Source organism: Glycine soja, chromosome 6 (assembly GCF_004193775.1).
Source record: "Glycine soja cultivar W05 chromosome 6, ASM419377v2, whole genome shotgun sequence".
Lineage (NCBI taxonomy): Eukaryota > Viridiplantae > Streptophyta > Magnoliopsida > Fabales > Fabaceae > Glycine > Glycine soja.
The window spans coordinates 5,132,821-5,151,449 of record NC_041007.1 but is presented as its reverse complement, the minus strand read 5'-3'; the positions used below and the strand labels follow the sequence as shown (position 1 = coordinate 5,151,449).

Below are 18,629 nucleotides of genomic sequence, written 5' to 3'. Positions count from 1 at the left end.
TAGTTGCAGTTTCAAGGTCTATATATATTTATTCGATTATATTTTGCACGGGGATTTGTTGGAATTTCCCGCCCTCAATTCTTGTATCAATTTTTTTTACTCTTTTCTTTACATAAATTGTTTTTTTTTGCATGCTATACATAGTGAACATCTTTGCAGGAATTGAAACGATTTCTATGAACAATAAAAAGATAAATTTCATTCCATAAAATTGGCGTACAAATATCAGGATCTATTTATCTTCATACCGGCCCGATTCTGCTAGCTAGTGAAGCCTAACTTATTACTGGATGTTCCGTCCGCGTTTAAATATTTTGTTAATGGGTTCATAGTATATTATAATTATTATAAAGAATAGTTTAGTTAAATGTGCATTTTTTAGTCAAATTATAAATATGGAGTTTGCTAATATTTACTCTTGTTTTAGTCGGAGTGGATTAGCAACCATTACCAAAAGTTTTAAGACTTTTATTTTAAGGACAAAATAGTAATTTAATTAAATTATTTTTTTAATATAAAAGTCAGTTTCTCTCTCCGTTCTTTGTCTCACATTCTCACGTATCATCCTTTGCTCCCTTGTCTTCTTTCTCTTCTTCCACCCACCACCATCTTGATGCCACCACTGCAACAACAACCCTGACACAATTGGGGGCTGAACTATAGATATTTTTCTCAAAAGAAATGTTTGAATTTCGGATTAGTGTTTCTCTAACTCCGCTTCCCCTTCCAAACAAAATATTTAAATACTGTATAATATCACAAATGTTTCAGATTCTCTGAATAAACCCATATGAAGTAATCATATCCTCTAACTCAACTTCCCCTCTTCCATACAAAATATTTAAATACTGAAGGGTTGGGGTCGTATAAAATAGTTTTCCCTTCTGATCATTTTAATTAACATGAAAGAATTTTGAAGGATTGGGTCAAATTTATGGCCATAGCTGTCCCTCACTATCAATTTTATTGTCATACTCAACTTTTGTTGGTTTGCTGCGTTGCAATTAATCTGAGTAGGTTATGGTGTAGCAGCAACTGCCTTCATACCACTGCCATCCTTTGCTTCCAATTCCAATCATTGGCTCGGATTAGTGTTGTTGCTATATATATGCAGTCTGCTGAAATCGAAGCTGATTGGCTATCTGAGATTGAAGCCGTGCGTCCAGATTAGTGTTAGCAATGGGAAGTCCTCTACATATCATCAAAAATTCCTATACATTGGCGTAGTTTCCTCCCATTGCATCAAGAAGTGCCTTCAAGTAATTCCTATGGACACACAATGCCAAAAGACACCTAGAGAGATAGATAGATAGAGTTGAAAGAATATATATATATATATATAATATGATGTGATATACAGAGAGAAATAGAAAAGAAATTAAATTAAAAGTATTAACAAGGTGTTTGATATTTAGGTATATCTAATATTTAATTGAAATTAAATATTGAAAATGTTCCATCCAATATATATAACCCATTTGATAAGTACCTTTTACCAGTGTTTTAAGAAATATTTTACTTGCAAAACATACTTCAACCTCATATTCTGAAGCATGAACAATTCAGAAATATTCTCAACAACAAAAAAGAAATCTAGGAGCTTTGGTATTGAGTCAATAATTGAACGAGTTTATTTACACAACCAAAAGAGAGAGAAAGGGAAATAATTTCTCAAAGCATCAAAACCTTTAAAATTTCCAAGGATACCATAGAATTTCTTAGTTGTTATCATCTTCTTCATTACTAACTAATATTTGATTCTTGCAGATAATTAGTCTAAGTTTAACTAATGAATACAGTATGATATAATAATTAAGAAGAAGAAATAAAATAACATTGGTTTCATACTCAAGGCTTGCTTTGCTGAGGAGGTCGGTTTTACGCTTCTCCGTGGTTGTGAGAGTATAAATCTTCTCAAACTCTCTCAGCTTCGCTTCCATATCTCCCTTCATCTTGGGCTCAGCCTCGTGAACCTTTGGCTTCAAATACTTGCATGTGACCGGCCATGTCAGACACGTACTTGCTTAAAGTTGGCATTGTAAATCAAAAACCCCAACTGATTAAGTGTTCCAACTGAACTTTCTCAAATATATACTTGCTGTTCGAACTCTTTGGTTCCTCTGAAAGTCTCTTCCATAGTCATGGAGGCTATGGGCTTATATTATTTTATTACTAGTGTATTTTTTATTCTATGGAAGAGGTGGATTAAAATTGACAAGATATATAGAAAAAAAGCTCTCTCTCTTTCTCTCTACGTTAATTTATAATGTATAAGAAAAGTAACTGCATAAATAAAATGTAATTTAGTTAAAATTATTTAAATTTAAACATATTTTATCGTTATCTGATTTTAACTTTAATTTAGTTAAAATTAAAGTTTATCTTATTTCACGTATAATTTATAAATCTAGCAGCAACAGTTTACAATTTAGCATAATATAATATATAAATGTATTATTCATTACTAAATAACATTAAAACTATGTTGATTTTTTTATAAGATGATTTTAATGTTTTAATTTTGTTACTTTAAAATGATTTTATGAATTATAATAACTAATAATATATTTATTTATTTTATATATTAATTAATCGATTTTTATTTTTTTAGTAAAATGAATTTATTGCATAACAATCATAATAAAGTCAGCAATACTGGTTGGACGGTGATCAAAACTCAAAAGAGTGGTGGCTAGCATATATAATATACTGGCCTCTCTAGCTACGAAAGTATGAACGAGATGATTAATTTGTTTTCTAATAAATCTAACCTTATAGATTTTGTATCTAACAATAACCTAAAGTGAGAAAGAATAGCTCTTTGATTGTTATTTTTTTTATTACTTTAAGTTTAACTAATATTCCTAAACAAAATATTTTTTTATGGCACCAAAAAAAAATCTATATAGTTCTTTATATTTATTTTTAATTTTTATGGATAAAAAAAAATTAAACAATGTTTAAAGACAAATTGTGAACAGAAAAAAACCTATTACTAAAAAACAAAAGAAACTATGCTTAAAGACAAATTATCTAAGATCTATATCTAATCTTCTGAGCCATATGGAATGCAAGATCATGTGAAAGACATCAAGTCTCTTAGCCGGTTGATTCAGAGTAAAATGTCTCCTCACAGCCCTTACTCCATGCTTGAGTTTCTGGTACTCGCTCTCTGGAATTGCACTAAGCACCTCTTTCAGCCTTGGAATATCTGAAACATCCACCTGCACTGAAAATGACTCCCATCGCAGTACATCACTGAAGGGAAGCGTATAATTCTTTGATAGGATCACGGGCACGCATTCGGCATAAATTGACTCCACGATTCTCGGGCTAGCCACTTCGTACCCACTTGGGCAAAGGCAGAACTTGGAGTTCAGCATGAAGGAATAATAGTCTAGGTCTTTGGGGAGATACTCGTACACACGCATGTCGTCATTAATGTCTCGGTTATTCCAGTGGTGGAGCAGGATAGGGCGAATTGGGCCGTGCATGCCACCGGCAAAGAAGGCGAGATAGCGGCGCGTGGCGTTGCCCGGTGGAGGTGAAAGGAGTTTAGGGGATACTTCACCTCCATAGAGGTGGATTTCCGGCAGAGGTACATCCTTTTGAGGGTTGAAGCCTTCAGAAGTGTTGGCATTGCACAAGACCCGGATGGAGGTGTTGTAGAGGAAAGGGTTTCCCTCTGATGCATAAGGACCCTGCGCAAATAAAAGAAAAAAAAAATGGCTTGTTACTCAAATTCATTAGGAAATCATTTTAATTACTCCGAAGGGCTGAAAGCAGAAATTAAGCACACCAAATTAATGCATGTTTTGGTTCAATTGTAACTGAGTATTTTAACATGGAGAATTAATGTAAGTGTAAATAACTGCAATAAGGGAGCAAAAGATGTGTCATATATAGAAATAGAAAATGGAACAGAACAAACCCAATCATGACAAGCAACCATGAAGTGATCAGCACCATGAGTTTTATTCCAGAAGGGATACTTCGTAGATATCACTCTCACGTAGTCAGAAACAAAATTCTTTAAAGGAGTGACGTCGTAAGAGTGTGGTGTACTATAGAAGTACTTGACCATCCATGTCACGCTGAATGGAAGAAAGTAAACGTGAGCTGCAGTGGGGTCGTTAGTCCTAAACCTCCCAACCCCATGTTCCATCTCGTGGAGGAACCTCCCTTCAATCGAGTATATGTCCTTGCAGGGGGCATCGTGAACAATTGGTAGGTCCCCATCAGGGTATACGTATACCTTGAATAACTTCTCCATCTCCAAGTAGCTCCTGTAATTAATTAATAAGAATAACCGTTAGAAGTTAATTAACCGTTGTATTCCCTTTTTTCAAGAAAACTGAGATTTTCTCGCAGAAATGGTGCAATAACTGGTCCTATATGTCCGGACTTCAAGTATTGAGAGTCTGCCACTGAGACATTGAGGCGGCAAATTATGAAAGAACCATGATTTTTCACACTACTTTCTTCTGCATCACTTCTATACACTCAATTTATCACCATTAATAGAAACACTTTTTTTACCGTGAAAATTATATGATGAATGGTTAAAATATAAGTGTAGAAAATATATTTATTCTTATAAAAAGATTCGGGTGTTTATTATTTATGCTTTTTTTTTTCAAATCGAATAGTGACACTGACATCACATGGCTTCTAATACAAAAGTAATAATGATTTGTCAAGAGTAAACGTTATTTATAAATCAAATTTTACTATAAATTATATACTAGAGTACTGAGATGAAGAGAAGAAAGAAATAAGTAACCAGATAAGTAAGACATGCCAGCATGCATAAGCTTCGTACTTATTATAATTCCAAGACTATCCCTGGATGTACAAATATAGCCACGTTATTCAGTGACACAGGAATCATGGAATTTGGTGGTGGTGACCACAAGCCTGTCGCACAATGTTAATGGTGACAAGTACACAGCTAAGGGTCTTTTTCGCAGCAATTTTTATCAATGTAATTATAATGATTATATATGGAATTTTGAAAGCAAATGTATGCTAGCGCATGCACTTGGCAGTTGGCATGCATGGAACCCCCTTGCTCTAGTTATCGTCTGTTGCAAGGACGAGAATTTATGGATCATAAATTAATAACATGTAAAGGTGTGACATACATATTGAAGGTTTCTGATAAAAGAAAAATACATAGAAGTTTTTTTTAACATTATTAACTGTGCCATACAAGCAAGAAATTAGTGTATAATTCATCAAAATCACACATTCATGATTTCAGTCAATTTCCATACAGATATGTAGCTGAAATTTTCAATTTACATGAAAATTTAATAAAATTTGACTACCTATGAAATTAAAATTGTGTACGTATAAATTGTTTGATAATATCATATCATAATTTTTCTTTATTAGTAAAAACTGTGAATAACCTATCATGCACTCTCTATTATTATTTTTATTCAAGCTATGTTATGCATAGTATGCTGAGAATTAGAAAGAAGGTGGGAGAGGATGGTACTGGTGAAATAAGCGAGGGTTACGATAAACAGTTCCAGCGAGAATGTCGTCGTTATCGTGTGTTGTGAGATTTGTTCCAGTTAATGCCGCTATGCGCATCGCAGCTCTTGCTCGTGCGAGTCCTTCTTCTCGCTTTTCTTCTCTGATATTCACTCTTACCACATCCCTCTGTTAACAACAACAATACATCATATTTAAACTAGCTAACACCGATCCTATGGATAATCATTAATATACGTAACATATTCTCACAGTAAACACGCGTGAATAATGAAATGCAGAAACAAATCAATTTAAACTAACACCGATCCTTCGTTGAAATAAAGAAGTTCAAAACCTAGCATACGTTGCAGTTTTTTTATATAATGAGAGTAGATAAACATAAACTAGAAGGCATAATACTGTATATGTGAAAGAGAGAGATATGATCGGAGTTTACGGTTACGGTGGTATTATTTGAGTGAGCGGCGGCGGCGGCGTCTCCATCAGCACGAAGTTGATTCTGGCCGAAAAGGTGTCTTCGAAGTTGATGAAGAGAAACGGAATATTCCGGATTCGATTCGGTGAATCTGATGAACTGCCATGGGTGTAGCCATTCAATGAGGATCAACCACAGAAAGAGCAACACAAATTGGAATAGAAACAAACGGCGACGACAAATCTTATACATTTTCTTCTTTTGCACGTATTTGATTTGATATTCTGCGTATGAATGAGATTGGTGAGAGAGGGAGAGAATGGAGTGAAATAGATAGATGATGAATTTCAAACTTTGTTGTGCAAGTAGAGACTAGAGAGTGAACGCACGCGGGATGCAGCTACGAATTTGACCCTATGCTATGCGTTCTGAACGAAATGACTCTTTTGACCTTGTGAGCTAGTTAACAAAAAAGGTTATAACTTCTTTTCCCGCCAATACCAGCCAGAGAACTTTTTCTCCTCTTTAATTTTGTGCAGGTTTGTTGGGGACATCTAGTATATACATATTATCGTTATCTTCTCAAAAAATAAAAGAAATAGATAATCGGTTAAGAAATCAGATTAGGATAAGATATGTAACTTAATGAGTGATTATAACTCCTATAAAACTTCCATAGGAAAAAATAAAATCTTAACGACACTCTTTGAATTGTAATTTTGAAAAACACTTTAATTCAAAATGATGACTCAAATTTACGATATAAGAGTAGATTTACGATTAATACATTCCTACTTTCTTAATTTAAAGAAAGTAAAACACACGCACTTGCACAAACCACCGCCACCACAATTCTGTCCTCCTTTTTTGTTAATTATTCTTTACTGTCTTCCAATTATACATTTTTAATATTTTCTTTTCTCTTTTTTGAGATACATTTAACACCTTCTATACTGTAATTAACTTGAAATATTTTCTCTCAACTATCTTAAATCACTCTAATCTTATCTTTAGTTGTATATTTGATTCTTTTAATCACTGATCTCTTTCAATATACCCTTTTTACCTCTATTTCTAAATTAAATTTCAATTATTTTTAAGTAAAAAAATATTGTATTATGATTTAAATTTCATTGAAAAGTCAAAATTTAATCCATATATTTAAGGTTATTTATTATAAGTTAGTATTTTAGCTTGTGTAATGCACATGTTAAATACTTATTGTATATACTTAAAATTTATAATAAATAAATATTTTTAATTTAAAAATATATTATAATTGAAATTTGTAATAAATAAGTATTTTTAACATATAACTAATGTTTTAGATTTACAATAAAAAATATATTGTAATATAAGATTATTTTTAACTACTGATCGATAAATTCTTCTAAAAAATATTCAGGAATAAAGATGAAAGAATAGATTTAAAGGAATAAAATTTTAAAAAAACTAAAAACATTTTCATTGAAAAACGTTCCTAGAAGCACTTTTACTCAAAATAATTATTCTAATTTTGAATCCTATATTATATTGTCATTTCACAAATTTATTCCTCTTTTTTTTTTTCTTTTCAAATTTGATCTCTCACTATCTTTTAAGTGTGCTATTTTGGTTAAACTAATAATTTTACATTCAATATTTAATGGAATGTTGATGTGTAGCAAAATGTTAATATAAATGTGTTGACGTGGATGTATAGTAGAGTGTCATCCATCATTTTCATTAAGTATTGAGTGTCAAGTAGTTAACAAATAAAGTTACATTACCCAATTAAAAAAGTGAGGGACATCCAAACTTGAAAAGAAAAGAAAAACTAAATAATTCTCAATAATCAATAATGTGGATAATAAATATAAAAAGGACACGCTTTTTAATAAGTCCAATTTTGCATTAATTTTTTTCGCTCCAAAATAATTATATAAAGTTAAATTTATTGTATCATATGCTTATTTATCATCGAATAAATTGATGTAAAATTATTATTTGATTAAAAATCTTAAATTCGAGTTTTCAATATGTGTTAAATATATTTTTTTAAAAAAACTAAAAGGTTCCCATGTTAGGATATGCTAATCTTTATTATGAAGATAATGAGTCACTAAAAGTAAGGAAAAACCATGCATAATTCCTTGAGAAAGAAGCAAGTGTGACAAGCCTTTTTTTAGTATGGCTATATATAACTTTGTGAACAGCAGATCCTCATGGGTGTTTCGTTTATTCATAATTTTCTTTTTAACAACGTGTTGTCCCTTTCAAATTAATATTTCAATGTAATAAACAAGCAATTTAATTAGCCGTGGATATAGTGAGTCTCGATCACTTGTGTTTACACTTTTACTTGTCCTGATCATATAAACTTGGATCGCACAGAAGCGGAATATGATTATTATTATTATTGCAACTAAAGAAATGATTTTAGTTAGCTTTTGCTTCTTTAAGCATATGAAGTAGACAAGGTTAAAAATCACGGTAAGTCAGAAAGAAGGCGAATAAACAATAGGACGAAAGCAAAAGAAAAGCACATATTACTTTCTTCATTAATTAGACAATACTCATCATATCAGTTCAACAAGCACATGGGTTACTTTGTCAATAATCAATGAATGTTCACATCATTTATAATAATAATAATAATAATAACAACAACACAAATTTGATTAATTAATCACTAGTATTTAATAATGCTCACAAAGATCTAGTTCTCCCTTGATTACCCGCGTCCTCACCATAATGTAACTAACTAATCCAACAGACACATCCTCTGTCTCTCTCTTTCACAATTCACAAATGCATGTTTGTGTGTTCCAACAAAAATGGCCTGAAAAGTGAAGAACCATGCTTGAGCTAAACAACATTGGGAACGAAGAAGAAGCAGATTCACGATTTGCGATTTAATTTCCCTTCGCAAAAATGGGATTCATCAGCGGCATGATCGTTGGTATCGCCATTGGCATCGTATTGATCGTCGCTTTCGCTCGTCAGGGAAGCGTTCGATCCAAGCGTCGCTCCGATTTGGTAATTCCACATTCATTTTGTTTCAACTGTTTCTTCCATTCCATTCTATAATTATCATAATACGACTCTTTTCATATGTCGTTTTATTTGTTCTTATTGTTGTGTGATTAATTTTCGTGAATCGCTTTTAGGCAAAGACGATAGCACAGTTTGCGAGGATGACAGTGGAAGATTCCAGAAAAATTTTGCCTCCTAAGTTCTATCCATCGTGGGTGGTCTTCACTCGGAGACAGAAGTTGAGTTCATATATACACTTCTTAGTTATTATTACCGCCACGGAATTGAACCTTCTATTTTGATTTGGGTTCTGATTTTAATTTTTTCATTATCTACAGTTAAGTTGGCTTAATAGCCAAGTCGAGAAGATTTGGCCATTCGTTAATGAGGTACTTTTACTTTTGTTTTTCATTTATCAACTTTCTTGTTTATATATTCATTGAGTGAGTTTTATGGATCTAGACTTTTGATGCAATGTGGAAATTAATATGTATAGGCAGCTTCAGAGTTGATAAGAACCAATGTGGAACCAATTCTTGAACAATATAGGCCGATTATTTTGTCTTCTCTCACCTTCTCCAAGTTGACCCTTGGCACTGTGGCTCCACAATTTACAGGTTTGCTTCATTATTCTTATACCTTTGAAATATAAATATGGTCATTAATGTTGTGACCTACGTATGGGTAGTGTTTTATTTTGTACTCGCAATTGCATGCTCTATTTGGCATTTGCATGCTCATAAGTCATAACCAAGTTGAAAAAGTGAACCCCATGATGCTCTTCAATTTACTAAATTGTTGGTTTTGTTCATCCTTGTAATATTGCAAACTGTTGCTGCTTGAAATTTGTAGGAGTTACAATTGTTGAAGAGAATAGTGGGCCTGAGGGGGTGACTATGGATCTTGAGATGCAGTGGGATGGTAACCCGAACATCGTTCTTGACATTAAAACCCGAGTTGGTGTTGTACTTCCTGTACAGGTGATACACAAATCATTGTCCACCTATTTATGACATTTGCATGCAGATTATACATATATATAATTCTGAATCAGTTGTGCACTTTAACTGGTCATCGAATTCTTTGTATTAGGATGACTTTGTCCATTAATTTTAAATCTTCATTATCTTTCCAAAAGGAATAGAAAGCAAGCACAATACGATGAAAAAATAAATTTATTTACATTACAATATTTGATAGTCCATCCCTGTTTCTTTTGGTTTCCTTTTATTGTCAAGGATGAGTTGCGTCTTTTGAGTTATAAATTTTATGCACCTGATATGCCATGGAGTTTCTATATGTTGTCGAATAAACAAATGCTTGGTATCAGCCCCAAAAAAGATGTACTGAATGTATTGTCTTTTTAGATTATTATCTAAATGTTGTCTCAAAAAATAATTGTGCACTACTTTTTTGGATAGGAATACAAAAGAAAACTACTAGTATTTGCATTTTGCAAATTAAGGAAGGCTTCAGAGAATATTATCAATTTTCATCTACATTATTCTAATACAAACATCTAATTATCTTCACTTAGGCTTCTATCATCAAAAGATTTGATTACTTTTCACGATGAATAAGGTGGACTGTGCAATTCAATTTGTTAGTGGGATCATTAATGACTCTGCAAGTGTCACCATTTATTTTATGTTATTCCTTATCATTCTATTCTTTCTCTTTCCTGGCATCTTGTTTATATAGGTAAAAAATATTGGATTCACTGGGGTTTTCAGGTTGATCTTCAAGCCACTAGTGGATGAGTTCCCTGCTTTTGGAGCTGTTTGTTTTTCCTTGAAAGAAAAGGTGAATTACATTGTCTTGTAACATACTAGTATTCTTTTACCGGGAAGATTAAAAAAAAGAACATTTCAACATTTTTTTTTGTACAAGAAATATTTCAACATGTTGAAGAAAGAGTAATTTACATGAGATTATATATAATGGTATCTCTGCTCTTTGATGTCAAGTAACTGGAAACAAACATAGCTTCAGGGCATGTCAAGTTGTCATCAACAAAATGCAGATTCGTACCTGGGATATATAGTTTATGTCATTTCTTTGATGTCAATGGAGCTTGTTCAAATATGCGTAAACTACAAAATCCAACTATTTTAATACTTTTCTTTGTTCTGCCAACAGAAAGATCTGGATTTTACTCTCAAGGTTATTGGTGGTGATTTATCAACTTTACCGGGGATATCTGATGCTATAGAGGTACAAGTAAATTATATATTTATGGTACTTTTGTTATTCCTTTGGTTTGTATTATCAATTCGCATTGCATTGTCAATAGCTTTTTAATTCATTCAGCACTCTAACTTGGAGAAAATTTCTTTTGCTATTTATCAAGGAAACAATTAGAGATGCCATTGAAGACTCTATAACTTGGCCAGTACGCAAAGTTATACCAATTCTACCCGGGGATTACAGGTATGTAAAAGTTCATTCTCACTTTCTTCCCAAAGGAGGAAAATATTTATTTTTACTAGTTCATGTTTTGGTGGGATGAGGGAGTGTTGTTATAAGAGCTATTAGAAATATTAAATCGGTGATGTAATCCAACCAACTACTTACCTTAATGGATGGAGTTAGGGAAAGTTTTGAAACTAGAATGCAAAAAATGTTGTTAGTAAAATTTCTACTTTTAAGGTGTCATCACCGGAGAGAGGTTATCTTATTAAGGCTTTTGATGATTTAAACCGAATGCTGATTCACCAATTTTCTTTTTGAACTTTAGACACGGTTTCGTGTAAATGAAATGCATGTTAGAGTGCTGCCTTGGTTGCTTGCTGGTTTATTTCATTCAATTTAGGCATGGTAAACTAATGACTTGGTTGCTCGATTGGAGTTTAAGTCTTGTTTTTCCGTTCCAAATCCTTTTCTTTGTCTTTTTTTCATCACGTTTTTAATTCATGTCATATTTTTTGTAGCATTTAAGTATCATTTTTTTTATTCGAGTGTGTGATTGGTTATTCCTCTTGCAGTAATCTAGAGTTGAAACCGGTTGGAAAACTAGAAGTAAAACTAGTGCAAGCAAAGAACTTAACAAATAAAGATATAGTTGGGAAATCCGATCCTTATGCTGTCATATTTGTACGCCCCCTCCGTGACAGAACCAAAACCAGTAAAATAATGGTAAGACAACCTTTCTTTCCCATTGAAGCTTCCTTTACTTTTACTCATTTTTTATTGCGTGCGGTTGTAATCCAACTGCCGGGCATGTTCAGAACAACCAGTTGAATCCAGTATGGAATGAGCACTTTGAATTCATTATTGAAGATGCGTCAACGCAGCACTTGACAGTAAGAATTTTCGATGATGAAGGCGTTCAGGCTTCTGAACTTATTGGCTGTGCCCAAGTTTCCTTGAAGGATCTTGAACCTGGTAAAGTCAAGGACGTATGGCTTAAGCTGGTTAAGGATTTGGAGGTCCATAGAGATAACAAATACAGGGGTGAGGTAAGATAGTATGTTCTTAGTGTCTTCGCAACTTTCATCTAGCATTCTAGCTGATCAATGCCAATTTGTATAGAACTTGGCCTGGTGGCATGCGTAGAATATTAAACGAAGGTGCTTTCAAGATTGCTAATTTATAGACACTCCCTATCTGGCTTTTTCTTCAATGCTTGTCTTTGTGTTTTCTTATCTTATAGTACTCTACTCGTGCAAATTCGCATTATAGGAGTTCAGAAATCTTCTTGAGCTTCCTGTCATTTTCACCTATGTAGGTGCACTTGGAGCTCTTATACTGCCCATTTGGAGTCGAAAGTGCCATTAGAAACCCTTTTGACCCTGATTTCTCATTAACCACGTTCGAGAAGACCCTCAAGAGTGGAACGGGTGACGCAGAGGCTGAAGATCTTATAGGGTCACGTAGGAGAAACAACGTGATTGTAAGAGGGGTTCTATCTGTGACAGTGATTTCAGCTGAAGATTTGCCAGCAGTGGACTTAATGGGCAAGGCTGATCCATTTGTTGTCCTTCTGTTGAAAAAAACAGAAAAAAAACTCAAGACCAGAGTAAGATTTTGCTATATCAGAGTGTTCTAATTTATTTCAATTTGGTGAAGAACAAGATAAATTCAAATGATTAAATAGATTGGAAATGTTAAATAGTTTAATTCGAATGCAAATTATTTGAAAAAAAAAAGGGATCAGAAAATCTTTTTGTTTTGAATTTACTTGCGGCCCACTTAGAAAAATTTTGTTCATTCCATCTCCATGTTCACACACTATTTCTATATACTTGTAATAGATCAAATGATCTCTCTTGTATTCTCAGGTTGTAAATGAATCCCTAAACCCTGTTTGGAATCAAACATTTGATTTTGTTGTGGAGGATGGCTTACACGAAATGTTAATTCTTGAAGTCTACGATCATGATACGTTTGGCAAGGTGATAGATACTTGGTGAATTTGTCTCATGAAATTGTTTGTTTCTAAGTGCTGCTTGAGTTTGAAAGCTCATTCAATAACTTGAATAAATATATGTATGTATCTGCAATTACGCATTTGGATAACCTTAAAATACAATTTTAACAAGAACAAAAATCAGATATCAATTTGATTAATGCCATCTAGAGACTCAATTTAACTAATTCGTCCCACCCATTCTTTGATGTTAATGAGGATTCCCACGTGGATTCATGTTGAAAACAGCGGAGTTGGAGATGAATACTTCCATAGATATATAGAACTGTATTAGATTTTTGATTGGGTTATGCAGATATACTCATCCATAAACTTACGGACATTGAAAACTAGATTCAGCAAACTTTTGCTTTGAAAAATAATTCTTTCAACGATTTTTTGCTAGAGAATTTGTTGGCTGAAATCCACAACTTAGATCTTTCTGTCCTAATTTTCTATGAGTGTTGTGCATAGAATTGTGTCATCATTTTATCATCATCTTCGTCTCAATCTTATATTACTGCATTTCTTAAATCAGTATCAAACTGAGGGTTTTCTTAAATGCGCGATTATTTCAGGAAAAAATTGGAAGAGTGATCTTGACACTGACTAAGGTCATCTTAGAAGGGGAATACAATGAAACTTATCCTCTAGATGGAGCAAAATCGGGAAATATTTCTTTGCATTTGAAGTGGACTCCACAGCACAAGTTTCGGGATCCTTAGAGACCTTTTGTACGTATTTATTTTAGTTTATATTTTCCTAATATTATTATTTTGATAATTTAGATTTGGCAAACCTACCGAAACCGAAGCCTCATAGAATTCCAGAGAAAATGAGTATGGTATCAACAAACAAAAGCATTACATTCCAGTGTAAGTATAGGATTTCATAATATATTACACTATTTTCCTTCTCTTTAAAAATATATTAAATTCAAAGAAGTTTTCTTGGAGTATTATTGAATTATTACATGTGTAAATTAATTCTCTCGTTAATGTAAAAGTTAAAATATTTATGACAAAGAGCACCAAAAATATCTTGATATAATCATAACTGATTCGCATTTTAGATTTATTTTGAAACAATAAACTTCATTATTTAGAACTGAAGAATTCTAAAATGAATCCCCTTATTAAAATGTCATCTTCTTAAAAGTATTCGCTTTTAAGTAGTTAATGGCTGAGAAGGTATCACAAATTCACCATGTAAAAGTGGGAGGAAGAACCGAAAAGTATCCCTTCATTATAAAAGGAGCTGTTTTTTTTAAGGATTATTTATTTTTATTTTAATATATCCACTTTCTCTTGTATTTTTTATTTTTAACACATTATAATGTACTGTTAACTTTTCTGTGCATGATTATAAACTTATTTGACAATATTCTTATTATCTGTGCTCTTTGATTTCCTTTGAGATTGAAAATGTTCAAAATAAGAAAAAAATTAAACAATAATTAATAGTTTCCTTATTTATTTTTAAAATAACAAATAAAAACAATGACACTAAATAACCTTTTAAAGATAATAATAACTAAATTTCAGTTTTTCAAACAGAAAAGTATAATACAATAATATCATTACTAAAACATAAAAAATTTAAAATAAATAATAATAATAATTAAAATCATTTTTAAAAAGTGATTATCCATACATATCAAGAAATCAACAAACAAACAAAAAAATGAAGGAAACCAATTTTTTTTTTTAGAATCTGTTCTCAAATTACATTTGATACAAAAAATAATTTTATTAACAGATAAAGATTTTTACTTTTATGTGTTGATTGAATTTATATTGAAAAAGGCATTGAGACATTATAGTATTTTTAACCTCAGACAAAACATACACTAAGGAATCGTTTGGGATGATTCTTGATTTGAGTTTTGAAACTTTAAATAATAATCAATTTTAGTTTTAAAAAAATAAATTAATTTTAAAAACCATTTCAACTTCTTTTTTTCCAACACATTTTATTTTAAAAATTATATTTAAATTCCAAAAATTAAAAACTCGTAATTACCTCAAACATTCCTTTTTAAGTGAATCTGAGTGGCTGTGGGTTGTGTAAGATCATGAGCCATGAGGACTGATAGTTGTAATATAGTTGCCATCAGTGATCTCTATTCGCCTCCCCTTTCTTGTCTTTTGTGCCACTTCTCCTTTCTGGTCCTTTCCACACTCTCCCTCAGAAAACAAATTAACTCAATTTTTATCCTATCCACTATTGTTTTCTTTCTCTCATTCTCATGGATGCCCTAACTCTCCTCAACTCCCTCAAAGAAGCTTCCAAAGACCTTCACACCACCACCAACCCCCTTCTCCTTCCACTGCAGAACTGCTTCACGCGCCGCCCTCGACCTCGAAGCAAAAGCCCACGCCACCCTCTCCTCCGTCGACCCAACCCTCCGCAACCTCTCCCGCACCCTAATCGACAAACTCCACAAGCACCACGACTACTCCCCCCGATCCCTCCTCCATCACCATGTCACCACCTACAAAATCTCCCACCTCGCACGTGCCATCGAATCCCAAATCCTATCCTACATCGACCGCCTCAACATTCGCGATCTCGTCCACACGCTTCAACAACAACAGCAACAGGTTAAGGTTCTGGTCGAGTTCCGACAGAGGCTCTCCCAGGGTTTCGATTTGGAGTTCCAGGACTTGATTCTTAGAGCGAAGGTGTTCACGCTTCTGTAGTGCATGCTGTTCGAGAGCTCAATTTCGAAGCGGGTGAAGGAGGAAGCGGCGATTACGATAGCCGCGCTAGTGAAGTTCAACAAGAACGTGTTTGTCGGGTTGGTCTTGATGGGCCCCACCATCAAGGCCTTGATAGCGATGGCTTCGGGATGCTCCGTCTGCGTCTTATCGTCACTGATTAGGTTAATTCAAAGCCCGTTGATGGAGGAAATTCTCTGCAGCGGAGAGATCCTCAAAATTGTAGGGTTTTTGCGTTCGAGCGATTTGGGGGTTCGTGTTGCCGCGTTGGATTGCGTTCTGGAGCTTGGGTACATTGGGAGAAGGATGTTGAAAATTGGTTTGGTTGAGAGTGATTGTGATTTTGCGATTCAGGTGGAAGTTGGGGAAAGGGTTGAGCGGTGACGTGAGGATTGTGAAGGAAGCTTGCCACTGTTAGCGCCTTCAGGCTGTGGGTTTCGAGTAAGGACATGGTTATTTTGATGGCTCATTTTAACCCTAAATTAGGCCAACAAATCAAATAAACCCTCGTTAAAAACAAATTAAAATTTGATTCTTTTCCTATATTTTAAAAGTCGTAACTAACCCAATTTCGTTGGACCTAACTTTTAAGAGTCCAATTCAATCTAAAATGTGAACTAGGGTCAGACTCAAGTTGCCGACTCTAGTTTTTAGGAAGACACACTCCTTTTTAAGAATGGTGTCTATGATACAAATGTCATTGAAAGAGGGAGGATGAAGATATAGAAAAGAAAGAAAAAGTAAAATGGTGAATAGATAAGTGATATGTAATATGATGAAAAAGATAAAAACAAGAGATAAAAATGAGTAGTTGCAGAATATAAATATACGACAATCAAAACTTTTAACTTTATATTTTTTGTTTTATTTTGCAAACAACTTTTAACTATGTTGCTACCGTCTACTAGAAATGTTTGCAATATAGTTTTAATTTAATTTTTGGTTCAATTTGAATTTAATATCAAATTTGAACCAAATCAAATCATCATTTTGCAGTTAGATTTAGATTAATTTTTGTGATTTTTAATATTTTAAATTTTATCTTGATAATTTTTTTTATATTTTAGTAACATAATAAAAAATGCATATATTAAACATGGATCAACAACAATATGAAGCATTTCCATTTATACAAGTATTTAAGAAATAGCCATTTGAAAATTCTTCCTAGTCTTACATATCTGAATCAAATAATAATACAATTTTTCTACATTGTTGTTTTCATTATAAATAAATAAATAATCTACATTGTTGTTTTCATTATAAATAAATAAATAAGTACATAGATGAATGGTCATTTATCAATTATAGTAAATCGCAGTATTTATCAAGCTGCAATGCATAGTTAGATATTAAAATATGTTACAACTTTCTTTTTGAATTAAATTTTTATTTTATGCTCACTTAACTAACAGAATCTTTATTTTTCCCACACATAAATTTATTTTTTTCGATACTTCCCATACATAAATTTATAGATTCAGTTCTTTGTTTTTCAAGACATGGTGCACACGTCACGACAAACAATTAAAATTGTTATAATATAGATAAATATTTGCACTTTAGTTTGATTTTTCAAATACCAACAACAAATTGAATCAAACCTTGCGATTACCCGAAAATCAATCCAAACAAATCTAAAAAATATCAGTCTGGTTCAATTTTTTTAAAGCGTTTTTTTTAGACTAATTAGGATTTGAATACCATCGCTTACCGTGATAATTTCAATCGTACATGTTGTCGGCAATATGAAAAATGGGAAATTAAACTCCTTCTAAAAGATATAAAAATGTGCATCTGAGATGTAATAGGGATTTAATTTTTAAGTCCTGAAACTTTTTTCGTTAAAAAATTATTTTTTGAACATAAAAAGGTTTTAATATTTATTTAGGATTTAGATAATTTAAATGTACATTTTATTCAGTTTAATAGTTTAAAATCATTTTTATCATAATTAGTCTTATATAACTGTAAAACAAATGACGTCTAAGTTTTAATACATGGGAGTTTTTTTAATTATTAAACTTTATTATTAAGACTTATATAAGTTGAAAATGTTAAGTTTTATTAACTTTATGTGCTTATATCCAAGTTAGACAAAAGAAATGTTAAAACAAGAAGTTTGTAAATTAATTTTTATTGCTTTAATTTTTTATTTTATTTTTCTGTATTAATATTTTTAATTTATTATATCTAAATTAATTCAATATCATAATATTATTGTCTAAGATGTAAAAAAGACATCTTAAATCTGACGCTGCTTCCGTCGCAAACTAAGCTAAGCTAGCTTTCATGTTCAGAAATCAATTGAATGACATCTCATTTTCACCTGTCGTTGGCCAATGCGGCCGTTTTATCAATGCCAAGTAACCGACACAGGTAAGCTAGTTTTTTCAATTGCATTTTAATTTAATTTATGTGTAAGTTTCATATCTATGTTTTAATTATTCGTCCTTTCAAAAAAAAAAAGTTCTAATTATTCTTATTTAATTCTTATAACTTTTAATTATTAAAACTGAATCTCTTACTTTATATTTTTTTTGTCAATATTTACAAATTAATATTA

The 18,629-nt window shown here is 32.3% G+C and overlaps 2 protein-coding genes across 2 annotated transcripts; one reads left to right on the top strand and one right to left on the bottom strand.

Moving 5' to 3' along the window:
* Positions 1–3,029: 3,029 nt before the first annotated feature.
* LOC114414194 (probable glycosyltransferase At5g25310) lies at positions 3,030–6,172 on the bottom strand. The gene is made up of 4 exons (XM_028378509.1): positions 5,942–6,172; positions 5,504–5,670; positions 3,932–4,286; positions 3,030–3,701 (listed from the first exon to the last, which is right to left on the bottom strand). The coding sequence occupies exons 1-4, from the start codon at positions 6,170–6,172 to the stop codon at positions 3,030–3,032; spliced, it is 1,425 nt and encodes a 474-aa protein (XP_028234310.1).
* A 2,445-nt stretch (positions 6,173–8,617) lies between these two features.
* On the top strand, positions 8,618–14,266 carry LOC114414963 (synaptotagmin-4-like). The gene is made up of 13 exons (XM_028379431.1): positions 8,618–8,938; positions 9,070–9,174; positions 9,274–9,324; positions 9,432–9,552; positions 9,788–9,915; positions 10,637–10,738; positions 11,075–11,149; positions 11,286–11,365; positions 11,920–12,070; positions 12,163–12,393; positions 12,663–12,953; positions 13,216–13,329; positions 13,922–14,266. Exons 1-13 carry the CDS (start codon positions 8,834–8,836, stop codon positions 14,066–14,068), a joined length of 1,701 nt encoding a protein of 566 aa, XP_028235232.1. The 5' UTR covers positions 8,618–8,833; the 3' UTR covers positions 14,069–14,266.
* The last annotated feature ends 4,363 nt before the right edge of the window (positions 14,267–18,629 follow it).